Source organism: Crinia signifera, chromosome 4 (genome assembly GCF_055691185.1).
Source record: "Crinia signifera chromosome 4, ASM5569118v1, whole genome shotgun sequence".
Taxonomy (NCBI): domain Eukaryota; kingdom Metazoa; phylum Chordata; class Amphibia; order Anura; family Myobatrachidae; genus Crinia; species Crinia signifera.
Window position 1 is genome coordinate 290,600,448 of NC_139220.1, and position 23,006 is coordinate 290,623,453.

At 44.2% G+C, this 23,006-nt stretch overlaps 1 protein-coding gene across 6 annotated transcripts in view; it reads left to right on the forward strand.

Moving 5' to 3' along the window:
- Nucleotides 1-241: 241 nt before the first annotated feature.
- Nucleotides 242-23,006, forward strand: part of NSD3 (nuclear receptor binding SET domain protein 3) — a 102,290-nt gene continuing 79,525 nt past the window's right edge. For 4 of the 6 annotated variants that reach the window (XM_083185000.1, XM_083185001.1, XM_083185002.1 and 1 more), the window contains exons 1-2: nt 242-830; nt 7,885-8,657. In XM_083185000.1, the coding sequence (XP_083041126.1) occupies nt 7,929-8,657 (729 nt within the window). In that variant the 5' untranslated portion in view covers nt 242-830; nt 7,885-7,928. The remainder of the gene's footprint in view (nt 831-7,884; nt 8,658-23,006) is intronic. The other 2 variants (XM_083185005.1, XM_083185006.1) reach the window with 1 other exon arrangement.

Here is a 23,006-nt window from a genome sequence, read left to right on the forward strand (position 1 = left end):
TATTGGAGAAAGATAAAGTACCGACAAATTTAGAGATGATTGGTTGGCATTTATTTGTCTCACTATCCAGGATTTATGAATTGTAGCCATCACGATTATACTATACTTGAGAACAGAAATACCTCCAGCCACTAGGTGTCGCAGCACACAGCAGCCAAGGTCTTTAAGGTTCTCTCAAGCTTTAATGACAACAATCACCCTGACAAACCGAGTGGAACTACAAATCCCGGCATCCATAGCGTGGCCTACCAACCAATCCGCGTTGGGGGAATTTTTTTTTCACTGGCCCTGCCGGGGCGCGCGGGCGGCTTTTGTGTGAGGAGGAAGCGGGCTGTGGTGACCCGGACACACCCGCACCAATTGAAACGCACCAGGGGGGAGGGAGGGGGAGTTGGAAATTCGGGATCGGCCACCTGGAGGCTTCGCACGGCGTGAGAAAACCCCTCAACAGCGGCCTGGGACAATAAAGCCCCCGGATATCACCCGTGACACCCGCAATTCGGTAGAGCATCCGGAGCGCAGCCCAGGTGACCGGATATCCACCGGCGCCGCACTCTGTGACATCGACATCAACCGGGGGGTTTAATATCAGAGACACCCGAATAAAAGAACAGCCGCCATTTTTCTGTCGCCCTTCTCAGGTCAGGCTCACCCGAAAACCACTACGTTCCAGCTGAGAACACGCCCGCATTATTTACTCTCGGAGGGGGTTATCCCCCGGATATTACGTCACACACCCGATTTTCTTGGCGCCCCTCCTCTTTACGGTCACCCGCGGGTTCCTGTCGCTGAGTCGGAGACACCGTGATCTAGAATGGAACAAGCTGAAGGTGATGCGGCGGGTGTAGCGGGAGAGGAGAGGGTGTGCGGGCGGTTTCTCGTCACTGTCGAGGAGCATATATAGGGCCATAGATCATCCTTGGCTGAAGAGCTGACAGTCTAGCGGGGGAGGGGCCTGGGATGTGTGTGATGTCCCTGGGTATGGTGTGTGTGTGCTGACCAGTGTGACATATTATGGCGTGGGTTAAGGGGGGAGGTAAATGAGAATGAGGCACCCGGAATGGGGTATGGGTAAAATCCGGAATCGGATAAGACACCGGAATGCCGGACTGGACATCAAACTCTGCATTCCGGAGCTTGTAGTATCCGGTCCGGGGGTGTCCTGTCCGGGGGTGCTCCATCTGATGGGGCTGCTCTGTCACCTGGGAGAGGAGAGGGGGGAGAATACAGCCTCACTGCATGGTCCGGGGGTGTAATAAAAACTGGAACGTTCCAGACCACACGGGGAGGCTGTAATCTCCCCTTCCCCATGTCCCTGGTGTGAGCAATCACAGGCATCCCCCCGGACAAGACACCCCCCGCATGGGACACCCCTCGGACCAGACACTATAAGCTCAGGAATGCAGAGTTTGATGTCTGGTCCGGCGTTCCGGTGTCTTATCCGGGTCCGGTTTTTACTTAGTCCCCCCGGAATGGAGAGATGGGGTGAGTGGCTGTCTTGACTATGGGGATATAACATGGGGCTTACACTGGAGGAGGGTGAGATGTAATTGGGTGGCCTTGCTATGCGGGTGGATAGGTTGTTAAAAGGTGGTGCTGCTGCTAACCTGGGGATGCCGGAGGTGGTGCTGGGTGGTGTTATTTGTGGAAATAGGTGTAAAGGTGGGATGGCCTGTGGCCCCATAGCTGGGGAGCTGTATACAGTATGATATGGGACCGGTATGCTCGCTGGATGTGAGTTGTCTGTTGGAGAGAGAGGGTTTGGCAAGAGGAAACCGCAAACAAGGTTATGTATCCCACAAACCGGAGTGTAGGCTGGGGGAAAGCGATTTAATGGGGTGATGCTAGTTGAATAGGCCGGAGGTAACAAAACGTTAGCCCTTTAACATGCTTCTGGTCAAGGTTTAAATTTATGCGTGGCAAGATCTGCTGGTTAAGTCAAATTGGCTAAGGTACCGGTGGCCAAGCATGGGTATATTTAAAGCTGGACTGTTAGGGTGCCTTGAGGACCACGTTTGGGATCCTCTGGATTAGGCTGATGTGGTGTATAGGTAAGTAAGGATATATATGATTGTGTGGCCTGAGATGGGTGATAAATGATGGTTCTCAAGTAAGTGGTTGATTACCATGTGCCTTTGAAGCTGGTGTAACGTGATGACAGATGCTCTATAAAGTGATGCTGACTGAGGGCACAAAAAAACCATCATCTTATTTGATTAAGATAAAATCTCCAATCCACATAGTTACTGTTACGTATAGGAAATGGTATTTGTGAGGGATGGCACAGTATAATGAAAGAGCCACTAAACTCCCGAAACGGAATTCTTAAGATGCAATGCCTTGTAGTTACAAGTATTGTTCAGTTTTTAGCTCCTTGAACATTTAGGACTTTGTTCTAATAGGATTGCATACAATGCGTGATGGCGATTGTTTATGTGCTTCAGACCACTTGCCCTGTGCTGTGTATCGTCCAATCCAAATACAGACTTTAAAGTCATTATTTCCCCCTCTAAGCATGGCAATCTACTACAGAAGAGTATGGCAGACTGTTTATTGCTGTATATTAATATCTAATACTGCTGTATAAGCTTCACATTGATGTGAAGATGTTTTTTTTTATTCAGTTTTCAAAAAGTTTAATTGACATTTTGTCAAGCTGTGGATTGCTTTTGAAAAATTCCATTATTTTCTGTGTGTGTATCACATGGGTACCCATTTATATTTGGTATGGAAAGTTTGTAAATTACCATTTTTACTAGGAACTCCTGTTTGTGGTTTAGCAGTCTGAAATATAGATTTATCTGTGCAGGATACTTCTGCTGATTTTGGTGTACCCACCTTTTTGAAAGGTAATGTACAGTGATGGTGATTGCAGCAGGCCTATGTGATTGCAGCAGGCCTAAAGTGAATTGTCTATTTGCAACATTCTTTGGTGTACAAGGTAGAATGTGGTGATTGTGGGTCTGAGCTTCCAGGGAAACTGTCTGAATGCTGGCACCTTGCAGTCAGTCATTAAATTAATTGCCACCAAAAACTACTTTGTAAAATAACCTGCCTTTCCCTCTTTAAGATTTTATTTATTTGTACCTTTTTTTAGTTTTTACTCAAGCTATACCACTAAAGCAAGTATGTCCAAACTGTTGCCCTCCAGCCGTTGTGAAACTACACATCCCAGCATGCCTTGCCATAGTTTTAGCATTCCCTAATAGCAAAACTGTGGCAAGGCACGATGGGACTTGTAGTTTCACAACCACTGGAGGGCCATAGTTTGGACATGCCTGCGCTAAAGCATGTTGGTTGGTTTCTAGGCCCAGTTATATGTGAGGTGTCATGGTGTGGTCAGCGGTTTTTTTTTACTAAGATCGAAATTCTGTTTCAGATGGGATGTTGCTATGGGTAACCAATCAGATACTATTATATTCTGGAAGGTGCTAAATAAATAACTACTGATTAGTTGCCTATAGCAACATCCCATGTGAAATAGAACTCCCTTCTTAGTAAATAAACTCCAGAGTGTCCTAATATCATGTGTAAAGGGAGTACAAAATCCATGTGGAAACAAACCACTAGAAATGCTGTTGTAAACTGTGATTTCTGTATTCTCTTTCAGCAATAACTTTCTCATATATAGTCCTGTTCTGCATGCACTTCAAAGAGTATTTAACACCTTTTAGGACTGTTTGCATATTACATTGTGCACTCGAAGTGGCTTTAACCCACCACCCCCCCCCCCCCCCCCCACACACATGCCACATTTTTATCATTTTATTTGTGGGCAATCAATTGTTTTCAGCAACACAATTGCACGTTAAATGCTGTCAGATGGAACAATTCACTTGTTTTGGGTGCACATTATTTGCACATATGAGTTCCCTTAACACAGACATTTCCTCTATTTCTGTATGCCACATCGGGCGATGGCAAGCAAAAATGTCCTACTGCCACATGTTTGCCTGAATTGAGCAATTGAATTGTTCCGTGCATGCGGCTATTAGTAGCAGCCACCACAATAACTGTTGTCAAATTTCAGTAAGTCCCATCAGGACATTGCCGTTTTGCTTATGTTCTGTCCGGTTCTACAGGACGGGCTGGTGAAAAAAAATCTCAAAACTAAATTAAGGTCCATACACCCTTGGTATTATTGCACAGCGATAATCGCTGGGCTGAAAATTGATCGGTGCGAACACACTGAGTGACTTTCCCCCTGTCCAGCGATTTTCGCCCATGTGAATGGCTTTCCATAGCAGGACGCTATGGAAAGCCGCTCAGTCTTCTGGTAATACCAGCAGATGGGCAGTGTGTCATGGTGTGGTCAGCGGGGTTTATTTAATAAGCCTTTATGGGGCCTACACACATCATTGTATGTGTATATTAGCGTTCTGATTGATGCTAGATCGCTCAGCGCAAGCTCTGCAAAGTGATCTGTCAGGGCCAGTGTTCTCCAGTGAGAACACTGGCCCTGACCAATTGGTTATTTAATCCCTTGACTGGTGGGTTTTGCTGTGGCAGGACAAACCTACCAGGGCAAAAACCACCACAGAATGTAGGCCCCCTCACCGCCGCTCCGATGTTTGTACGCCGGAGCTCCGCTGCCCTAGTCGCCAGTCACAGCAATGACCACATGCAGCAGGCCCATGGATGTTCACGGCGGCTCGGGAGGACTTGGGCGTCTGAACTCCTGAGCACTCCCGAGCTGCCCCGAACATCCCCTAGCCTGCCGCCTTAGTCACTGCTGTGAATGGCGGCTGGGGAAGCGACAGGGGAGCACCGGCGTATGATTATCTGAGCAGAGGTGATGGGGTGGGGAGGGAGGGAATGAGTGGAGGGGGCTACCCTAGAGGTGGCACACAGCTGGAGGCACCACTGGCGAGCACCTACTGTATAGCGGTATGCCCCGAAATTATCCGGGACAGCCCGCTGCGGCAGCGCAGCTGAGCCTGACAAAAATTCTGGGCATACCACCCAAAAGGTTAATCGCTGTGAAATAGTGATGCTCATTGCTATGGCTCCTACACACACAGCGCAGCGATGTAGGGGCATTTTCTGAGCAATGTAGTTGAATTAAGTAACATGGCTCAGAAAATGCCTGTATATCGCTACATGTGTAGGGCCCATAAGGCGTATGCCAAACCATAGTACATTAAGGGAGGAATTCAATTGTTTTTATTGAGACCACCACTAAATGGCACCTGATGACAGCAATTCAATTGTGACCTACGTGGGTGTTGTCCACCCAAACGGCAGAACATCTTTTCTTGCAGTCCGTTGTGGTGCAAGAAAGTACATACTCAGCACTTTGGCTGTCTAAACGGTAGTTTGAACACCCAAAGTCAGGTTTTAGATGGGTTTAAAACCTGTCTGTTTCAGTGTGCTATGTATATGTGCTCAAAGAACAATTGAGTTATTTTCTTCCATAAACCATCAGTTCGTAATGTGTCCTTACTTTTTTTTTTTTTTTTTGCCCCACTATTCGTTGTAATGGAGTCAGATGCAAGCCAGTCAAAACTTGCAGCACAACAGCCAATCGACAATCAGTAACCGTTGCTGTGGCGGATTCTGATTGTCTGCTGCTCCGCGTGTTCTGATTGACTCGCAACCGGCTCTGTGTTCGAAATGAGCTGGCATGGTCTGCCTGGCTACCACTAGGTGCTCCAGCAGCACAGCTCAAAATCACTGTCATACAGTATACCTCTCTGTTTAGGTCTGAGAGGCCCTGCATTACCCCCCTGATGGTGGACTGCATTTAATACATAATAGAGATGGTTTCATGTAATCTGGATGTATGTATAGTTGTCACCACCCCCCTTTAACTGTCCTCTTGGTCTCCATGTGACTCTGTGTATTCCTTTGAAGGATTATAAATGTGAACTGATTTAACCCACACAAACACTGGGTCCTGTATTTTGGTGACCATAGTTCTTTAAATTCTACTGACATCTGATGTATTGCAATTGGTAAGTCTACAGTAATGTAGTTTTGTGTCCCAGACTTGTGATGCTCCAGAGTCTCTCAGAATTTACGAGTAGCCCTGAGGCTGACTGAATATATAAAACAAAGAATACTGTTTAAACGAACCAATTTAACATGAGTTTCGCCTTTATTACATATATAACTCATGTTGCAATGTCTTGCACACTGGCTTCCTCTTTATTGCATATAAAACCAGTTGTGATGTCTTTCACGTGGGGGGGGGGGGGGGGGGTAGATGTAGTAATGCAGTGCGAATGCTTGCCAGTCTGAAGGTGCCTATACACGGGATGATTTGAAGCACAATGTGGGTGTTCACAATCGATCGGTATGACCAATCGTTCAAATCGTTCCGTGCATCGTTAGTGATATGTGTATCCAACGATTGTTAACATTGGTCTATGATCTTCCATGCATGCAGGAAAGCAATGGTGGAGCGAATGCAAGGAAAGGTGCCCATACACAGTGCGACAGGGCAGTGCGATGAGATCCGTGCACATCCCATCGCACAGCACATAAAGTCTGTGCAGCCTGTGCTTTTAGTACTAGATTGAATCATATCTAGTACAAAAAACACAGTACTGTAGCACATTGTTTGCTTTTTGTACTAGATGCTATGTAATCTAGTACTAAAAGCACGGAGTTCATCACACCGTGTATGGGCACCTTAAAGGTGCCCATACACGTTGAGATTCTAACTTACGTTTTGAACTTTAAAAGTTCAAAACGCATCGCATTGTTTAGAATCGCACCGTGTACCTGCAGGAATGCGATGTGCGCCCCCGCGGGTACAATATTGTATAGCACAAAAAGTATCTGCAGGCAGTACTTTTTGTGCTACATTGCATCGCATCACTTTTGTAGTACATGCAATGCGATGATCATTGGGTAACTATAAACTAAAAAAATGGCAAGCATCAGTACAGTACTGTACATCACATCCGCTACAAGTCCCAAAATCGCACGGCACCTTGAAGTTCAAAACGCACAGCACGTTAAAAATCGAAACGTGTATGGGCACCTTTAGGTGCTGTTACCCACATCACTCCATATGTTTTCGTTCTTGCTGTAAAGTGGGCTATACTATCTACTATATACAGTATGGTTACTATGGACATTTTGTACCTGAAGCCATTGGCACGATGGCCCTTATTCAGAGCTGATTGCATTACAAATTTGTTTTCAGAATGGGCAAAACCTTGTGCACTGCAGGTGGGGCAGATGTAACATATGCAGAGAGAGTGTGGGGTGTGTTGAAACTTAAATAACTCACACAAATCATGTTACATCTGCCCCACCTGCAGTGCACATGGTTTTGCCCATTTTGAGAACAAATTTGTATTGCAATCAGATCTGAACAAGGGCCAATGTTTGTTGGGTGCATTTTAGACTAGGCTTACCATGAGATGTTGTGCCTCTGATAGTGCAACATTCCTGTTCTATCAATATTCAACATGAGGTACAAAGAAATTAACTACATTTAATACATTTTAGATTGATTCACCTGCAAATGAAATGTCTTTTCAAAACATGTGTCTACAGTAGATATTGTGTTGTGAAAGGAACCTTAATAGTTTGATGTATGTGTTAATAGTTAGGAGTGTTGTAGTAATAAATTGTAGTATTGCGTCTTTTGTGTTGTCTCGCAGCAGACAGGAAACTCGTCCTTACCTCTGTCTGCAGATGTTTATGTAGGTTCACTAGCGTTTGTTTTAGGGCAGATAAGGTCTAAGGAATTTGGACTTGAGTGAAAGGGATTATTCATCTTGTTGAAGCTCTAGGCACTGCTTCATAGTCAGGACAGTTTGATGTAATGAGGAAATATAATCACATCACGTGGTAATGATATTTAATTATTGTGGTTTCTTTTTACTGATCTGTATTATATCTTGTCGTTTTTTTTTTGTTTTTTTTTAGGCCCTATGAGAGAAAGGGAAAGCTGATGATGCCTGAGCACGACAATGGATTTCTCCTTCTCTTTCATGCAAGGGATCATGGGAAACACAATCCAGCAACCCCCTCAACTCATCGACTCCGCCAACAACCGGCAGGATGATGCCAACAGCAGTGATCAGGCTGACGAGGGCGGTCATACGCCCTATGATTCTGGCCTGCAGCCGGACTTCCAGTACCCCACTCATACCACAGAGGAGCTGCCACCACTCACCAATGGCTACCAGTCCTCACTGGGGTATGATACACAGGTCAAATACCCAACTTATTCTCAGTTCCCCAATGGGTCAGCCAATGGGTACGGCACCAGGAACTACAGTACTCTGGAGTACTACCACCACTTGGAAACGGCAGCCATGCGGCCTCATGAGGGAGTGGTTAAATCCTCCCCCCCTCAACCCACCTCTCCTCCAACTCTTCTCCAACCTCCTCAATCCTCAACAATTATCGCTCAAAAGAAGACTGGCTCTCCTGAGATTAAACTAAGGATTACAAAGACTATTCAGAATGGTAGGGAGATGTTTGAGTCCTCACTATGTGGGGATCTCCTTCATGAATTTCAAGCCAATGAAAGCATCCGGAAAAAGCATGAGAGGAGGAGAGAAAGGAAGGAGAAGAGGAAGAAGAGCAGTCGGCATCACCACCACCATCATCATCCTCACCACCATGAGGAGGTGAAAGTCGAGGAGCAGCTGCCACATAAGATACAAAAGTTGGTGCCTCAGGAGGAGGAGATTGTGAGTTTTGCTGCACCTGTTTTATTCTAAGTATAGTTTCCAGAGGTGTTACTATTAGTATTAAATATAGGTGACTGGAATGTAATGTTGTAACTTCTTTATGCTTTTTATTTCATTGCTTGCATGGGGTGTTCATAGTGACCCTTTCATTAATGTTCTTTCCTATTTGTATTTCTCTGCTGTGCAACCTTATTTGTTATTCTAGTCAGACACTGATATACATCCAACTGTTTTTCTTCTTTATTTTTTTGTAAATAAATTACGTAAAAATTTTGTTTTTCTTTTATCTTTGCTTTACTGTTTTAACATCTATGTATTTTCTTATTAATATCAATGGGAACGATTCAATTGTTTAATGGGCCTCTTATAATTTCATTTCCCCCATTGCTTTAGATGGGCCAGTATCCATTATTGTGCCCCCATTGTTCTAGCACTCCCAGAAGTGCTGGGTTTAGCTGCGCAAAAGCCTGACTTAATTGCTGCACCCAATGTGAAAAGTTCTATTTGGACACGTCCCCGTACATTTCTGCTCACAGTTTAGGAGGCTACAAGCAGAAACGTTCTGTAAAGGCAGTATGTGTCCATACGGTAGCACAATTGAATTGCTGCTAGTGGCTTGTGCCCATTAGACAATTGAAGCGCTCCCTATCTATTTTTTTAATATAAATATATATCTTTTTGGTTTGCTTTTGTGTTCGATTCTTTTGTAATGACTTGCCCTTAAGTGCTGTTGCAAAATCTTAATCAATGATCTTTAACCCTTTATGACCCACTTTCATTGTTTCCCAGTTATGACACCGGTTAAAGATGAATAAGTCCCTAAGTAACCTAAAAAACAATGGTTTGGTCATTTTTCATTTTTATTCCAATTATTTGCTAGTGTTGTAATTGTACATCAAAACATGGCAATATTTTAATACTCTAGCAACTCCAGTTAATGTTTGCATAATGATTTTGCCAAAATTCGACTGATAAAGTACATGGTTTTACTTGTAAATTGGGATACTCACCTCCTGGACATCTTTCTGAGCGATGCAGTCTTTCAGACTAGCAGAAAATGTTACAATCTAGGTCTGCCATCTGCTAGAAACTTGTAACAGTATTTTTGCAAATTTAAACAGACATTGGGATTTCATTGAAAAAAAGTCTGCCAATAATTTTTTTTTTTTAGAATGGATGAAGCGTCATAAAGGGTTAAAATCCATCTTTTGTGATCTGCTGACTTATTTCGCATTCCAGACTTATGCTTTTTGTAGCCATCATTTTACTGTCTTGTCAGATTTTGTTTGCTCCTATTTTCACTCATGTTTATGTTGGTTGGATACGCTTAGGGATATTATTGCTAAAATGCAGCTTTTCAAACTTTGAGAGGTTCTCCATAGCAATGCTTTCGATTCTAGATATTGTTTATCTGGTACATTCTAGTATTTGATTGCTTGCTAGGGGCAACCACCTCCCATTTTTTTTTTTTTTGTAAAGCAGTTTTTTAGTAAATATACTCCTTACTGTACTTAAGGGTAAATTTTACTAGAGTCTAAGGGCCAAATCTTATTGCCCCACTAGAGGGCACCCAATGAAGCTATTCAAATGTTGCTCTGTTTGGGCGTATATGGTTGCTGGCGCTGTCATTTCAACCTGCACCCCACTGGGGTGGTGAGCTGAAATGCATAAAAAGTCAACCATTTAAGTGCGCAAACTGGACTTTTTGCGGCATGCTTATTAGTTTGGTTGGGTTTTGCCACTGTCTGCGCCTAAACCTGACTTTAATGAGAGCTATATACACAATGGGGAGCATTTGAATCTCCCATGACTTTAGATAGATAGGTCCCAATTAACATTTGAATCCACCTCTAGATATTGAAGAGGTGATGTTGCCCATAGCAACCTGTTCCATTCTGTCTATCCTTTCCCTATTGCATGCCTAGATAATGATTGACAGAACCTGATTGATTGGTTTTTAGAATCTCTAGTAAATTTACCCCTGAGTGAATCCTAATGACTCTTCTTTCGAATGTGTTCCGTGATCAACTGATGTGTGAGGAATTCTAACTTTTTCTTTAATATGCACGTTGTGAGGAACTCGGGTTAATAAAATTTGATTGATAAAAGAAGTCCTAATAGGATAAATTACATTTGTGTTCACACCTTACATAAGAGCTATATGAAATTAATAATTTGAATGCTTTGAAGACCAAAAAAAAACGTTGGTCATAGATAAATAGGTTATCCTGTTCCATGAGAATGGTCTTCTAGGAAATGGCAGTCATATGGTAACCATTTGATTTATTGCTATTACATATTTTTTTCCCCCCAATGTTCAGTCTCCAGTTCTATAGGTATGGCACGACAGACCTTCAGTGTACTCAATATGCAGTGCTCTGATCAATTAAGCAATTTTTATCTCCTGTTCCATGATGTAGACCGCACTTAGAAATGTATTACACTGCTTAATCCTCTTCTTATCTATTAACCTCTCACATCTAGTGTTCATTTTAGCACCCGGCATCTTTTAAAACCCATGCAGTTCCCCTTCCCTGTCTGGGGTGTCGTTGTCTGCTGTAGTGCTTCTAGCACAGGTCTTATTTGCATATCAGCACTGCTATGCAAACCAGACCTGTGCTAGAAAACACCATAGCGGGCAGGGAAGAGGAACTGCATGGGTTTTCAAAGATGGCAGGTGCTAGAAGGAACACTATTAGTGTTCCTTCTAGGAACCAGGGCAGGCAGGGTGCCGCTGCACGGGGGGCATCGTCAAGGGGGCGGATCGGGCCTGCCGTCGTCACTGTTCTGGGCGTTCCCGTGCGCCTACGTCACAAAAGGGGCGGTCCCGGGCCGCGTCATGACGAAAAGGGGCGGGCCCGGCTGCTGCGTCGTGACGAAAAGGGGCGGGCCCGGCTGCCGCCGTCAGGAAAAGGGGCGGGCCCGGCCAGCATCGTCATTGAAGGGGGCAGGCCCGGACACACCGAAGGCTCTCCACTGCCGGGGAAGCGCCGGGCACCGCTATATACTGCGGCGCCGGGCTTCCCCGATATCACGATAAGAGGAGGAGGCAGGCTGTTTTAGCGGGGCGCTGCCAGAGGGGCAGGGCGCATCTTGCCCTTGAAAAATCGGGCAGGGCACAGCGCCCCGCTAAAACAGCCTAGCGGGAACACTACACTATCATCAGAGCTCAGGTGATCTGCACAGCCCTGTTGCTATAGCAGATATCATGCATTGGTCCCAATGCTGGCACACACCCTTCACTCCCATCACATGTAATGTTACTGACAAGGTTTAAGGGCCTGACAATTTTTTTTCAAATCTAGGAGCCAGGATGAAAATATAGGACAAATCAGACAAACTAAGAGTGCCCATACACGGTGCGATACGTGCCGTGCGTTTTCATCTAGTTCAAAATGCATGCGATGTGCTACAGCAGAGTGTATTTTAAACTAGATGCAATCTAGTTCAAAAAGTACTTGCTGCACATAATTTTTGTACCATCTAATGCATTGGAGCGCGCGTCTCCTCGCACGGTACAAAAGGTACCATGTATGGGCACCATTACTCACCCACAAAAAAAGCAGGAGGGGGACACGTGACGGGAGGTGAGAGGGTAAGGTGATGGGGCAAGAGTGGGTGTGGTGACAAGGTCACGTGACCGGATGAGAGGTGCCGACGGGGTAAGGTTAGGGGGCGACGGATGAGATGATGAGAGGACAAAGTTGTTGCTCTTACTAGTGGGCCTCCCGTTCACTGGTGGCGGGCTCTCCATCTCCCAAGCACAGGCCACCGCTTCTCCCTGTTGGTGCGTTGGGTCTGTGTTCACCATGTCCAGGCGGCTGCTGCTCCAGGTGGAAGAGGACGCAAGACAGCTTGTAAAAGTCCTACCAGTCCTCAAACTGAGCAAGCAGTGGTTCAGCAATCTCCATACTGGAGGTACTAAAGATGGAGCACTCCCGATGCAATGTCTGTGGCCCCTGCATGCATGCTCTCAACACAGCCCTCGGGTCTCTTCAGGTGGCGCCGCTGTTGCAGTAGCTCCTCTCCACAGCTCCAGCCACTGATCCAGCACAGCGCGTCTAAGGACCCAATTGGTTTTTTTTTTTTAAACTTGGTACCCTGTATGGAAATCTAGGTAAAATACTCTGACCGGGATCGGGGGCATGCATCGCTGCTACTGACCACCAGCAGGAGAGGGAGTGTCAGGCAATTCTGCCGCTGGTCTGTCTGGAGCAGTGGTCAGGGAACTCTGTCCTTATCACAGGTGTACTAATTACTCAGACACATTTTATAAGGTCCGCAGGTGGAGTTAATTGTTTCACTTGTGATTCTGTGAGGAGACCTGCACTGCGTGGGGTAATGAGGACCAAGTTCCCTGACCGCTGGTCTGGAGGGAGAGTGCGGGTGGTCGGGCACCGCTGCCACTGATCTGCCCATGGCCATATTCTGTGTGTGTGTCGCCCGACTGAGTTACTCAGTTTTGGGTTCTCATTAATTGTTTCACTCTTTGCTTCCCAAAAGTACTGGGTTTTTCGGGCGGTCCGCCCAGCAAGAGAACGGTTACGCCAGGGTGGAGGACGGTGATCCCTCCCCCTGGATAAAAGCCATGGTGCGCTGTTCAGGCGGGAACAGTTGCCTGACTGTACAGCAGTGACCACAATGTCACTGTCTCTCTGTGTGTGTATACTCTGGGAGCTGTTAAATAACTGTGTGTTGCCACAAAATAAGGGCAGCATATGGGAGCTGCTTAGCATTTTGTGCGGGCATTGTTTATTCTGGGTGGTGCCAGCTAGTGGGAGCCTTCTATGGCAGGAGAACAATTGTGTAATATTTGGACGACTGAAAGGATTTAAACACTTTATTGCGAAGACCCCCACCCAGCTGGAAAATAATTCTGGGGACATCACTGCAGAATAGGTAGTGGCCTATCCTCTGTGCTTGGAGATGACACTGCTTTGTTTTGGGGATAATAGTCCAAAGGGGTTTACTTAGCCATGGTAATTTTACTGAAGCTAATTGAATTTCCTTTTGTATTTCAAAATTGATGAGCTGACTGGTTATTTTATACACTTAGAAACATAGAATTTGACGGAAGATAAGAACCACCACTTGGCCCATCTAGTCTGCCCTATTTTCCCTGAAACTCCTGTACAAGCTATAGAAGGGCATCCAAGAGCGTGGTGTTGAGTCTGATCAATTGTGGCCTTTTTTTTTTTTTTTTTTTTTTTTTTTGAAGATCATTTCTTCCAAAACTGATTTTTTTATATTTTTTTTGTTTCTGAATAGTCTTTTAAATATGTAAAAGGAAACCTTTAATATCTGTAATTCAGATGTAGTATTGTACATTGGTCAGCCAGAATAAATATTTAAAGGTGAATATTTCTCAGTCATCTGGTTTAACCCTTTGAGTGCCAACATCTCTGAGACATTTAAAATATCTGCTAAAAATGCCAGTGTCACTCATAAGTATTCTGTAAATTCAAATTTTTTTTTTTTTTTTTTAATTTAAAAGAGATATAAAATCTAATTTTATTTCCTATGTAAGGTAAATAATATTACAGAACAATATGATGAATAAAAATGTTTGCTTGGCAATTTTCACACCTATTTTGACAAATTCACTTGGCACTCAAAGGGTTAATCTTACAAGTAATGTAATTTTCTCAACAGGTTACACAAAATGCGGTTAGTGAAAAAGGTGGTGTTGTTTTTTTTTGTAACTTTGTAGGCTAATTTGGGTGTCCCTGGTTAGCAATAAGCTCATTTGGCTTCAGACACCACAAAATGTTTGAATGCCCACAGTGTGTGCCACATCCAAGTACTCTAAAATGAAATTCTGCAGAGAGGAGAACTCTTATGGTCACTTCCTCTCTGAGCAGGATGTGAACTGCACAGTGGGGGAAGTGAATGTAGCTGGTGTTTAAGGTAAGCCAAAGGTGAACACAGAGGGGTCCCTGCCTATAATTTTGGGATACCCATCGAAATTTTTGCGGCGGGAGGGTCACCATTGTTGGGCTACTGCCATAAATATATTATTTAGCTTTCAGTGCTTGCGTGTTGGCATTAAAGCCAAGTAGCCAGAGATTTTCCTGTTTTAGTAGAGTGGGTAGGGCCTGAAGAAAACCACAGGCTGATACCGATCATCTGGTAATCCTATTAATTTTCATCAAATTTATCTAGTAGGGGGTTTTGCATTGAATCTCACCTAAGAATGACCCGGCATCCTAACCCTAGCCCTCTAACGCCGCCACCTAACTAACTTGTCCTTGATGCTACCATTCAGGCTGTCAGGATTCTGGCGCTTGTCTTCCATCCACTGGCATCCTGAGCACCTGGATGCCAACTAAATCTCATCTAGTATGTGCTTACCTGTACTCTTTTTAGAATGCGGTGTGTAATGAATAAGTAGGGTGCAGAATTTCTTGGCCTGTCTCTGTTATGAACATGACCGTGTAGATATACTTTCTTTAGGTGGGAGCTGCATGTTTTTTCATTTATTGGGCCAGATGTAGCAAGCTTCAAAGAGTGATTCAGCCATCCAATCAGCTCATTCCTGTTATTGTTATCATCCACGTGTACTACAATCTGGAACTGAAAAGTGCAGCTCTAACTATTATTATTTTATTTTATTTTTTTCAATTTGCTAAATGATAAAAATTGGCAACTTAAAAGAAGGGCTGTTGACCCTTTTCCATGTCAACCTAGACACTGTTGACCTTTCCACAGTCGACCTATTGAACTAAACCTGTGATAGTTTCCACTGATCAATTACTTTGGGTTAGGTGCACTGTGGTATTATAGGGCTGCTTGTGTTCCTTTTTGCCCTACCTCTCCAAAATTCTTCTAAACTGAAAGGAGGGCTAAACTGAGAAGGCACTAATATTTTCACAATTTCCTTTGTGTGTCTTCACTTAGAGCCCATTTGCAGTCCACAATTATGTATACATTGCCATGTACAATTTTTTTTTTATATATAAAATGGGGGTGATGTGACGGGAACTACCTTGCCTCCATCAATGGTCCAGGAGACTGTAAGGCTGCTGCTCTTCTGTGGAACAGGGAAAAAAAAAAAAGATTGATAAAATGGATGAAGGGGAAAAATGGAAGATTAGAGATTCTTATATATTCTGCTCCATAGTAGCCAGTGAGATTAGGGGGACTGTTCTTTGAAAAATTCCCTCATAAAAGCTAATTCACAGAGAGAAGTGTGATCATCCAAAATAGAGCCCTATATCAAAGGAAAGGGGAAATTATGGTATATTGACAATGATTTGTGAAGTCATTTGTATAGTTTTTAAAGTGGTAATATGTCGCTGAGAATGTGTTCTATACACACTTAGGGAGCAATTCAATTACATGTGAAAAACAGTGGATTATACTTACGATTCCACTTCTTTGGAATACTTCACGGCAGCCCTTCACAATGGGGGTTAAGTCCCTTCCTATAGACAGGCAACCAAAGTACTCTCACCACATCCAGTGCTTAATGTTTGGAAATCGACCATGTGACTGCCGCACATATGTCTCTCTCCGACATTTGAGCCTCTTTAGCCAGACATTGATCTAGCCGAGTTTGCCTTAATCACTCTTGGAACCTCACTTCCAACCTTCTTGTAGGCAAAATTTATTGTCTCTAAGCTAACCTGAAATAGTTTTTTTAGTAGGAGAAACCTTTCCTGGCCCCTACTGGAATAACAAAGAAATTCTTTGCTCTAAATCCACCAACTCTATCCAAATAGATAGAGATAGCTCACAGAACATCTCATGTATGGAGATTCTCCTCCCTTTTGTATTTTTTGGTTTAGAGGAAAAAGAGGGTAGAACAATTTATTGATTAATGTGGAATGATGTTACCACTTTAGTCACAAAAGAAGGATTTGTTCTGAAAACAATCTTGCCTGGAAAAATCTTCAAATATGGTTCCTGAGCCCACAGGGCTTGCGACTCTCCAATTCGCCTTGCTAAAGTTATTGCCTTGAGGAAAACCACTTTTCATGTAAGAAACCTAATCTCTGCCCTATCCAGTGGCTCAAATGGAGGCAGCGTAAGTGCATTGAGCACTAAATTTAGGTCCCATTGCAGGACAAAAGATTTAATTCTAGGCCTGGGCCTACTTTATGGCTTGACCAAACCTGGTGATTAATTTGTATTCTTACAGCTTCTTGTCTTTCAGAGCACTCAAAGCAGCGATCTGTACTTTCAAGGTGGATATTGCTAAACCTTTATCAAAGCCTTCCAACAAAAACTGCAGAACTTGAGGAATATCTGCCTTAGACATATCATATTTTGCTCTAGACCAGTCAATAAATATTATAAAAATCCTGTAATATATATAACAGATGAAACTCTCTTCCTTGCTTGCTTAAGAAGGTCAATCACAGGAGAGGAGTGGCCTTTGTCTCAAGATACCCCATTCAATTTCCATGCCATTAAAGACAGATTTGGGGATTCTGATATCGTAGTGGTCCCTGGCACAACAAGCATAGAACTATCAGTAGCTTCAGAGGTTCCCAGACTGCCGTGTTCTGCATTGTCGTGAACCACGACCTTCTTGACCAAAAGGGTAGCACTATGACCACTTGTGCCTGGTCTTCTAGAATCTTTTTCAACACCTTGGAAATGAAGTAGAAAGGAGGAAAAACCTATTCCATGCTGAAACTCCACTGTGCCACAGATTGGGCATGAGAGATGAAGAGCTTCAGCTTCACATTCCTGGCCGTGGCCCTCGCCATCTCTCAGGAAGCCCTAATTTGCTTACTATCATTTGGAATACATAATCTTCTAATGCCCACTCTTCTGGACATACCATGTTCCTGCTGAAATAGTCCGCAACCACATTGTATTTCCCCGGAACATGCAATGCTACCAGAGATGTACATGACTTTCTGCCCAGTCGACAATGCACTCCGCTTCCCTCATGATAGCTGAACTTTTAGGTTCCACATTTTTGTTTGATATACACCACTACTGACCTATTGTCTGAAAAGATTTTCAGATGCCTTCCAACGATATACTTCCGAAAATAGCATATTGCTAGCCAGACTGCTCTAATTTTCTTTATATTTGAAGAAAGTTTTCTCTCTAGGGCAGTGGTTCCCAACCCTGGTCCTCAAGTACCCCCAACAGTGCATGTTTTGCAGGTCTCCACACAGAATCACAAGTGCTATAATTAGCTCCACATGTGGAGCTATTCAAATGTGCCTGAATAATAAGTGCACCTGCCGGGTGACCTGGAAAACGTGCACTGTTGGGGGTACTTGAGGACCAGGGTTGGGAACCACTGCTCTAGGGGACCAAAACCCATAACAACTCTTGAGCAACAGATGAGCTCCCCAGCCATACATGTCTTTTGTAAGAACTTTGAATTGCGGTTCCACCAATGGGGAATTTTTTACACAGAGCTGACCGCCTCCCCACCATGACAGGGGCTGTTTTGCCGAGGCCTATACGCTTAACCAATAGTTTAAAGACGTTCGTTGTCTGAAATGCTTGAGCAGATCTCACTGGAACTCATTCATTCTCCATCTAGCCGAAGGGATGATTCCAATGGTCGACACCATCATGCCCAATAGCCTCAGTGCCAGAACTAGTTGAATCTGTTGCTTTTGAAACCTCCTATTCACGGCGGCAACTTACGATACGTTTGAAGCTACGCTATTAGCGTAGCCCAATGGCTGCCTTACTTGTGTATTTTCACGGCGGCAGCCTAAGCTGCTGCTGTAAAACTACACAAGTAACTACCGTACTGTTGCCAGGAACTGCATCTCTGTCCCCGGCATCCAAGGCAAGCCTACTCCGCACCTCTCACACCGCCGGCGCCAGCAAGATCCTCTCTCTTTGGCAGAGAAGGGATCATGCTGGCGCCGGCGGAGAGGCGCTCCATCTGTTTGACACGCAGGAGCATCTTAGACACTCCAGCAATGAGACGCTACTGCGTCTGAGTAGCTAATACGGCAGGGTACAGCAACCCTGCCTACAGGGATAGGGGTTCTGTAGTGCTTTTTCAAACCCCCACTATCCACGGCAGCCTGAAGCGTGGCGAGCGGACGCATTACCCGTCCTCCCGACCTTTTCATACCCCCACTATCCACGTCGGTGTGGAGTTGATTTTATGTAGTGTGTTGAGAGCAGCGGATTACATGTAAGGTAATCTGCATCCGCTCGCTGCGCTAGCCACACTGCATAAAATCAACTCTACGCCGACTTGGATAGTGGGGGTATGAAAAGGTTGGGAGGACGCGTAACGCGTCCCCTCACGGTGCTCTCCACACTGCGGGCTGCCGTGGATAGTGGGGGTTTGAAGAGGTGCTACAAAACCCTTAAGGCGCTACAAAACCCTGCTGTAATAGCTACTCATACGCAGGAGCGTCTGATTGTTGGAGCCTCTGAGATGCTCCTGCGTGTCAAACAGATGGAGCGCCTCTCTGCCGGAGCCAGCATGATCCCCTCTCCGCCAAAGAGAGGGGATCATGCTGGCGCCGGCGGTGTAAGAGAGGCGCTGAGTAGGCTTTCCGGGGACAGAGATGCAGTTCGTGGCAACAGTTCGGTAGTTAATTGTGTAGTTTCAAGGCTGCAGCCAGCGCCAGGGACGATGAAGCGGCCGCAGGAACACTACGTTGATTCCGACAGGAACGCTATGCTGACGGCATTACTGTCGCCATGAAAGGACACAAGTACCGAAGTTTCCATCCAAAACGTTATTTTCCCTATTCTTTTGTTTAAGCTTCTGAATTCCAAAATTGTTCTGAAACCCCCTGAAGCTTTTGGCACATGAACAGGCGGGAGAAAACGCCTTTTTTATCTTTCAACTTTGGGACTCATTCTACTGCTCCAGAGTGGATTAAGTTGCTCAGATTCTTAAGTAGTGTTGAAACCTCTATATCCAGACTTGGTAGTCTCGACTTCACAAATTTGTCTGTCCTTGGGTTGCTGAGAAAATTTAACTGGTGTCATTCTGTAATTATCCTTAGGACTCATTTCTCTTGGACACTTTTTATCCATGAACTTGCAAATCTTGATATTCTTCCTGCGACTTCACCAGACATTGTCATTGTCTCTGACCTCCCCTTCAGGATCTAGACATATTGGGATGAAATCTATCCTAGGCCTACCAAGTCTATATGACCTAGCCTGCCTAAATTGTTGCCTGAAGGAACTCATCACGTCCTATGGATCAATAAATCCAGCTTACTGACAAATAAAAAGGATTCTTGATAGGGCAGCACAGTGTCTCCCCTTGGAATGGGAATATACTGCCTATGGGCAGTATTCAATCAGAAAAGTTCTCCGTGTTTTGTGGAGAATTTGTGCTTTGTTCGCCTTGGACGGAGCATTTTGCTCTCCAAAAGCGAGCAACCCTATTCAATGTGAAATATTCTCCGTCTTTCTAAGTGATTTTCGCCGTCTCTCTCCGTGTAGAAATTCTCCATCTTTTGATGGAGAGCTGGAATGTGAACTTTTAAACTAAAAGGTTTTTTTTTTTTCTGTGAAGGGGCATGTTATTTTTATTCATGTGCTTATAGCACATGAATATATATTTAATTTAAAAAAATATTTTTTTTTTTAATTTTTTTTTTGTTTTTTTACACAGTGCAGCCAGCAGGGGGCGCCGGAGCGCTCGAGCCGCTCATTAGATATTCATATATTCACTGCACCCCATCGTTAATATGCACGATCGGGTGCAGTGAATACTGGGTCACCCGCTGGCTATAGGGGGGGGGGGGGGGGGGCAGCCTGTGCTGCCTGGGTTCCGGAGAACTCCCCTCCACAGTCCTCTGGAGCAGCCAGGGAGACTTTAATCTCTCTGGCTGCTTCCGGCTCCCTGCCGCGGACGCTCGTCCGCTGCAGGGGTTAAGACTCGCCGCGAGTGGCGGCGAGTCTTCAAAACATTGAATAGTGGGAGCAGGAGGCTCCGGAACATGGAGAGTGCATGGAGAGCGAAATAAAACGCTCTCCATGCACGGAGAACTTTCACATTGAATACTGCCCTAAGACCTGAACCACAAGGCCCTCCTGGCCAAGATGCCAGAAGTTAAAGATTTAGCTGATAAGTCTTAACATCCAACGATGCCTCACAAACCTAATCACTAGTGATTTGAATAGAGGATAAACTTTTACATATATTCTCTCTTGTAAGTCATTCTGTAACGATGAACACTACAACCTGGGAGCCCTAAATACTGAGGTGACTGCTATCCCAGACTTCAAAGTCATTGAATTAGAGATATGTAACCACTTAAATGCACTCTCCATTTTCTTATCCATATGGTCCTTAAAAGTAGCACTGTCTTCCAAGGGAATAGTGGTCCTAGTGGTTATTTCGGCTACTGCCATATCAATTTTAGGAAAAGCCCACCCATTTAATAAATTCATCACTAATAAGGTACATTTGCTCCACTCTTCTCATATTACCAAGATGTCTGTCCACACTCTGCCATCCAGATTAGGTAGTTTGAGCACGCAAACCATTATGTTACCACATTTCAGCTAACACTTTAGGACAGGGCTGGGCAATTGCGGCCCTCCAGATGTTGATGAACTACACATCCCAGTATGCCTTGCATTAGTTTCAGCATGACCAAATAGCAAAACTAATGCAAAGAATCCTGGGATGTTTAGTTCATCAACATCTGGAGGGCCACAATTGCCCAGCCCTGCTTTAGGAGGCTGTGAACTGAAATGTGTCTAACCCGACTGCGGCTGAATGGGCACTCAACTCAATTGAATTGCTCCATTGGGTGCAATCTAAGGGCAGCTGGGGCGAGCAGCAATTGAATTCCCCCCTTAGAACACAATTTTCTAAAGAAAGTGAAAATGGAAAGTGATGATCAAGTGGGGGTGAGTTAGCAATTGCTGTCATAATGAGAAAAGGTGCCCATACACTAGTAAGATTTATCTTCAGATCTGGCTGGTTGGAACAAAAACATGGCTACTCCACACACTGGAAAATCATTCAATGGCGATAAGCTTGTGAATGGATTTGCAGCTAATTCACAGACTTGCATTGGGCAGGATTTTACCCTGACAAATGGCACAGGAGCAGATTGGTTGCTACTCTATCTCTCTCCAAGCTTTAATACATCTCCTCTTTTAGTGTTTATTCAACACACACACACTCATTATAATCCAGCTAACCTAACCTTCATCTCACAAACGGCAATCCAGTACAAACTTTACACAGATAATTTTCTAGTTAGGATTTTGTTCCTTCCCCGTGGGATGTTTAAAATTTGCGGGCCTCATGTCTCTTGGCTGCTGTTTCCGGCTTATTTCTCTGATGAGAATATGAATCTGCTCCTTTTAATATTTCAATTTGTAAAAAAATAAATACTATATAAGAACCTGTAAATAATAAATAAATAAATACTTGTTATACGATTCTGAAACTTCATGACCTTAATTACCTGACCAATTTCACAGCTAGGGGCCAAAGGCGGAGCATTGTGGTAAAGCAATTTGTAAAACAAGGCAAACAACCTAGGAATAAAGAAAGTGCATCTTGTGTCGTGACCGGAGCTGATCAATGACCATTTAGCAATAAAAGGTTATAATACTAATCAACAGATTAGAATCCTATAATGTTTATCTGTGCCGATAGTTTCGACAGGCGAAAATATCAGTACACACTTATTCAATGCAGCCGTTTTTGCCACTTTTTTTTAAAAGCTGAATCTGCCAAAGCTGCCATGTTTTTAACGTTCATGTTCATGATGTGCAGCATGTATAAGAAAAAAATACTGCTAACTCTACGCGTTTTGTCAGTTACTGACATCAGGGTTAGATAGAGAAATTAATTTCTTAAAGCATGCGTGGTAATCCCATATTACAGGAACATAAAATAGGGCCCAAATAGAATAATCAACTTCTGTGGTAGTAATTGAATCACTAGAATCTGCCGTAAGGTGTATATTATTTCCACAACAGATTCACAGAAAGAATGGATAGAATTTCAAAAAAGGACTTTAGAATTAGAACCATTCCATTAAGAGCTCCCGCTGTGTGCATCCAACATCAGGCAAAGCTGTGACACCGCAATCATTTAGTTTGGAAGGGCTTGGCCACTATGGCCCCTATTGAGATCTGATTGCAGTACAAATTTGTTTGGAAAATGGGCAAAACCATGTGCACTGCAGGCGGGGCAGATGTAACATGTGCAGATAGAGTTACATTTGGGTGGGGTGTGTTGAAACTGAAATCTAAATTGCAGTGTAAAAATAATGCAGCCAGTATTTACCCTGCACAGAAACAAAATAACACACAAAACTAACTCTGCACATGTTACATCTCTCTTCCCCCCCCCCCCCGACTGCAGTGCACATGGTTTTGTCCCTTTTTCCAAACAAATTTGTACTGCGATCAGTTCTGAAT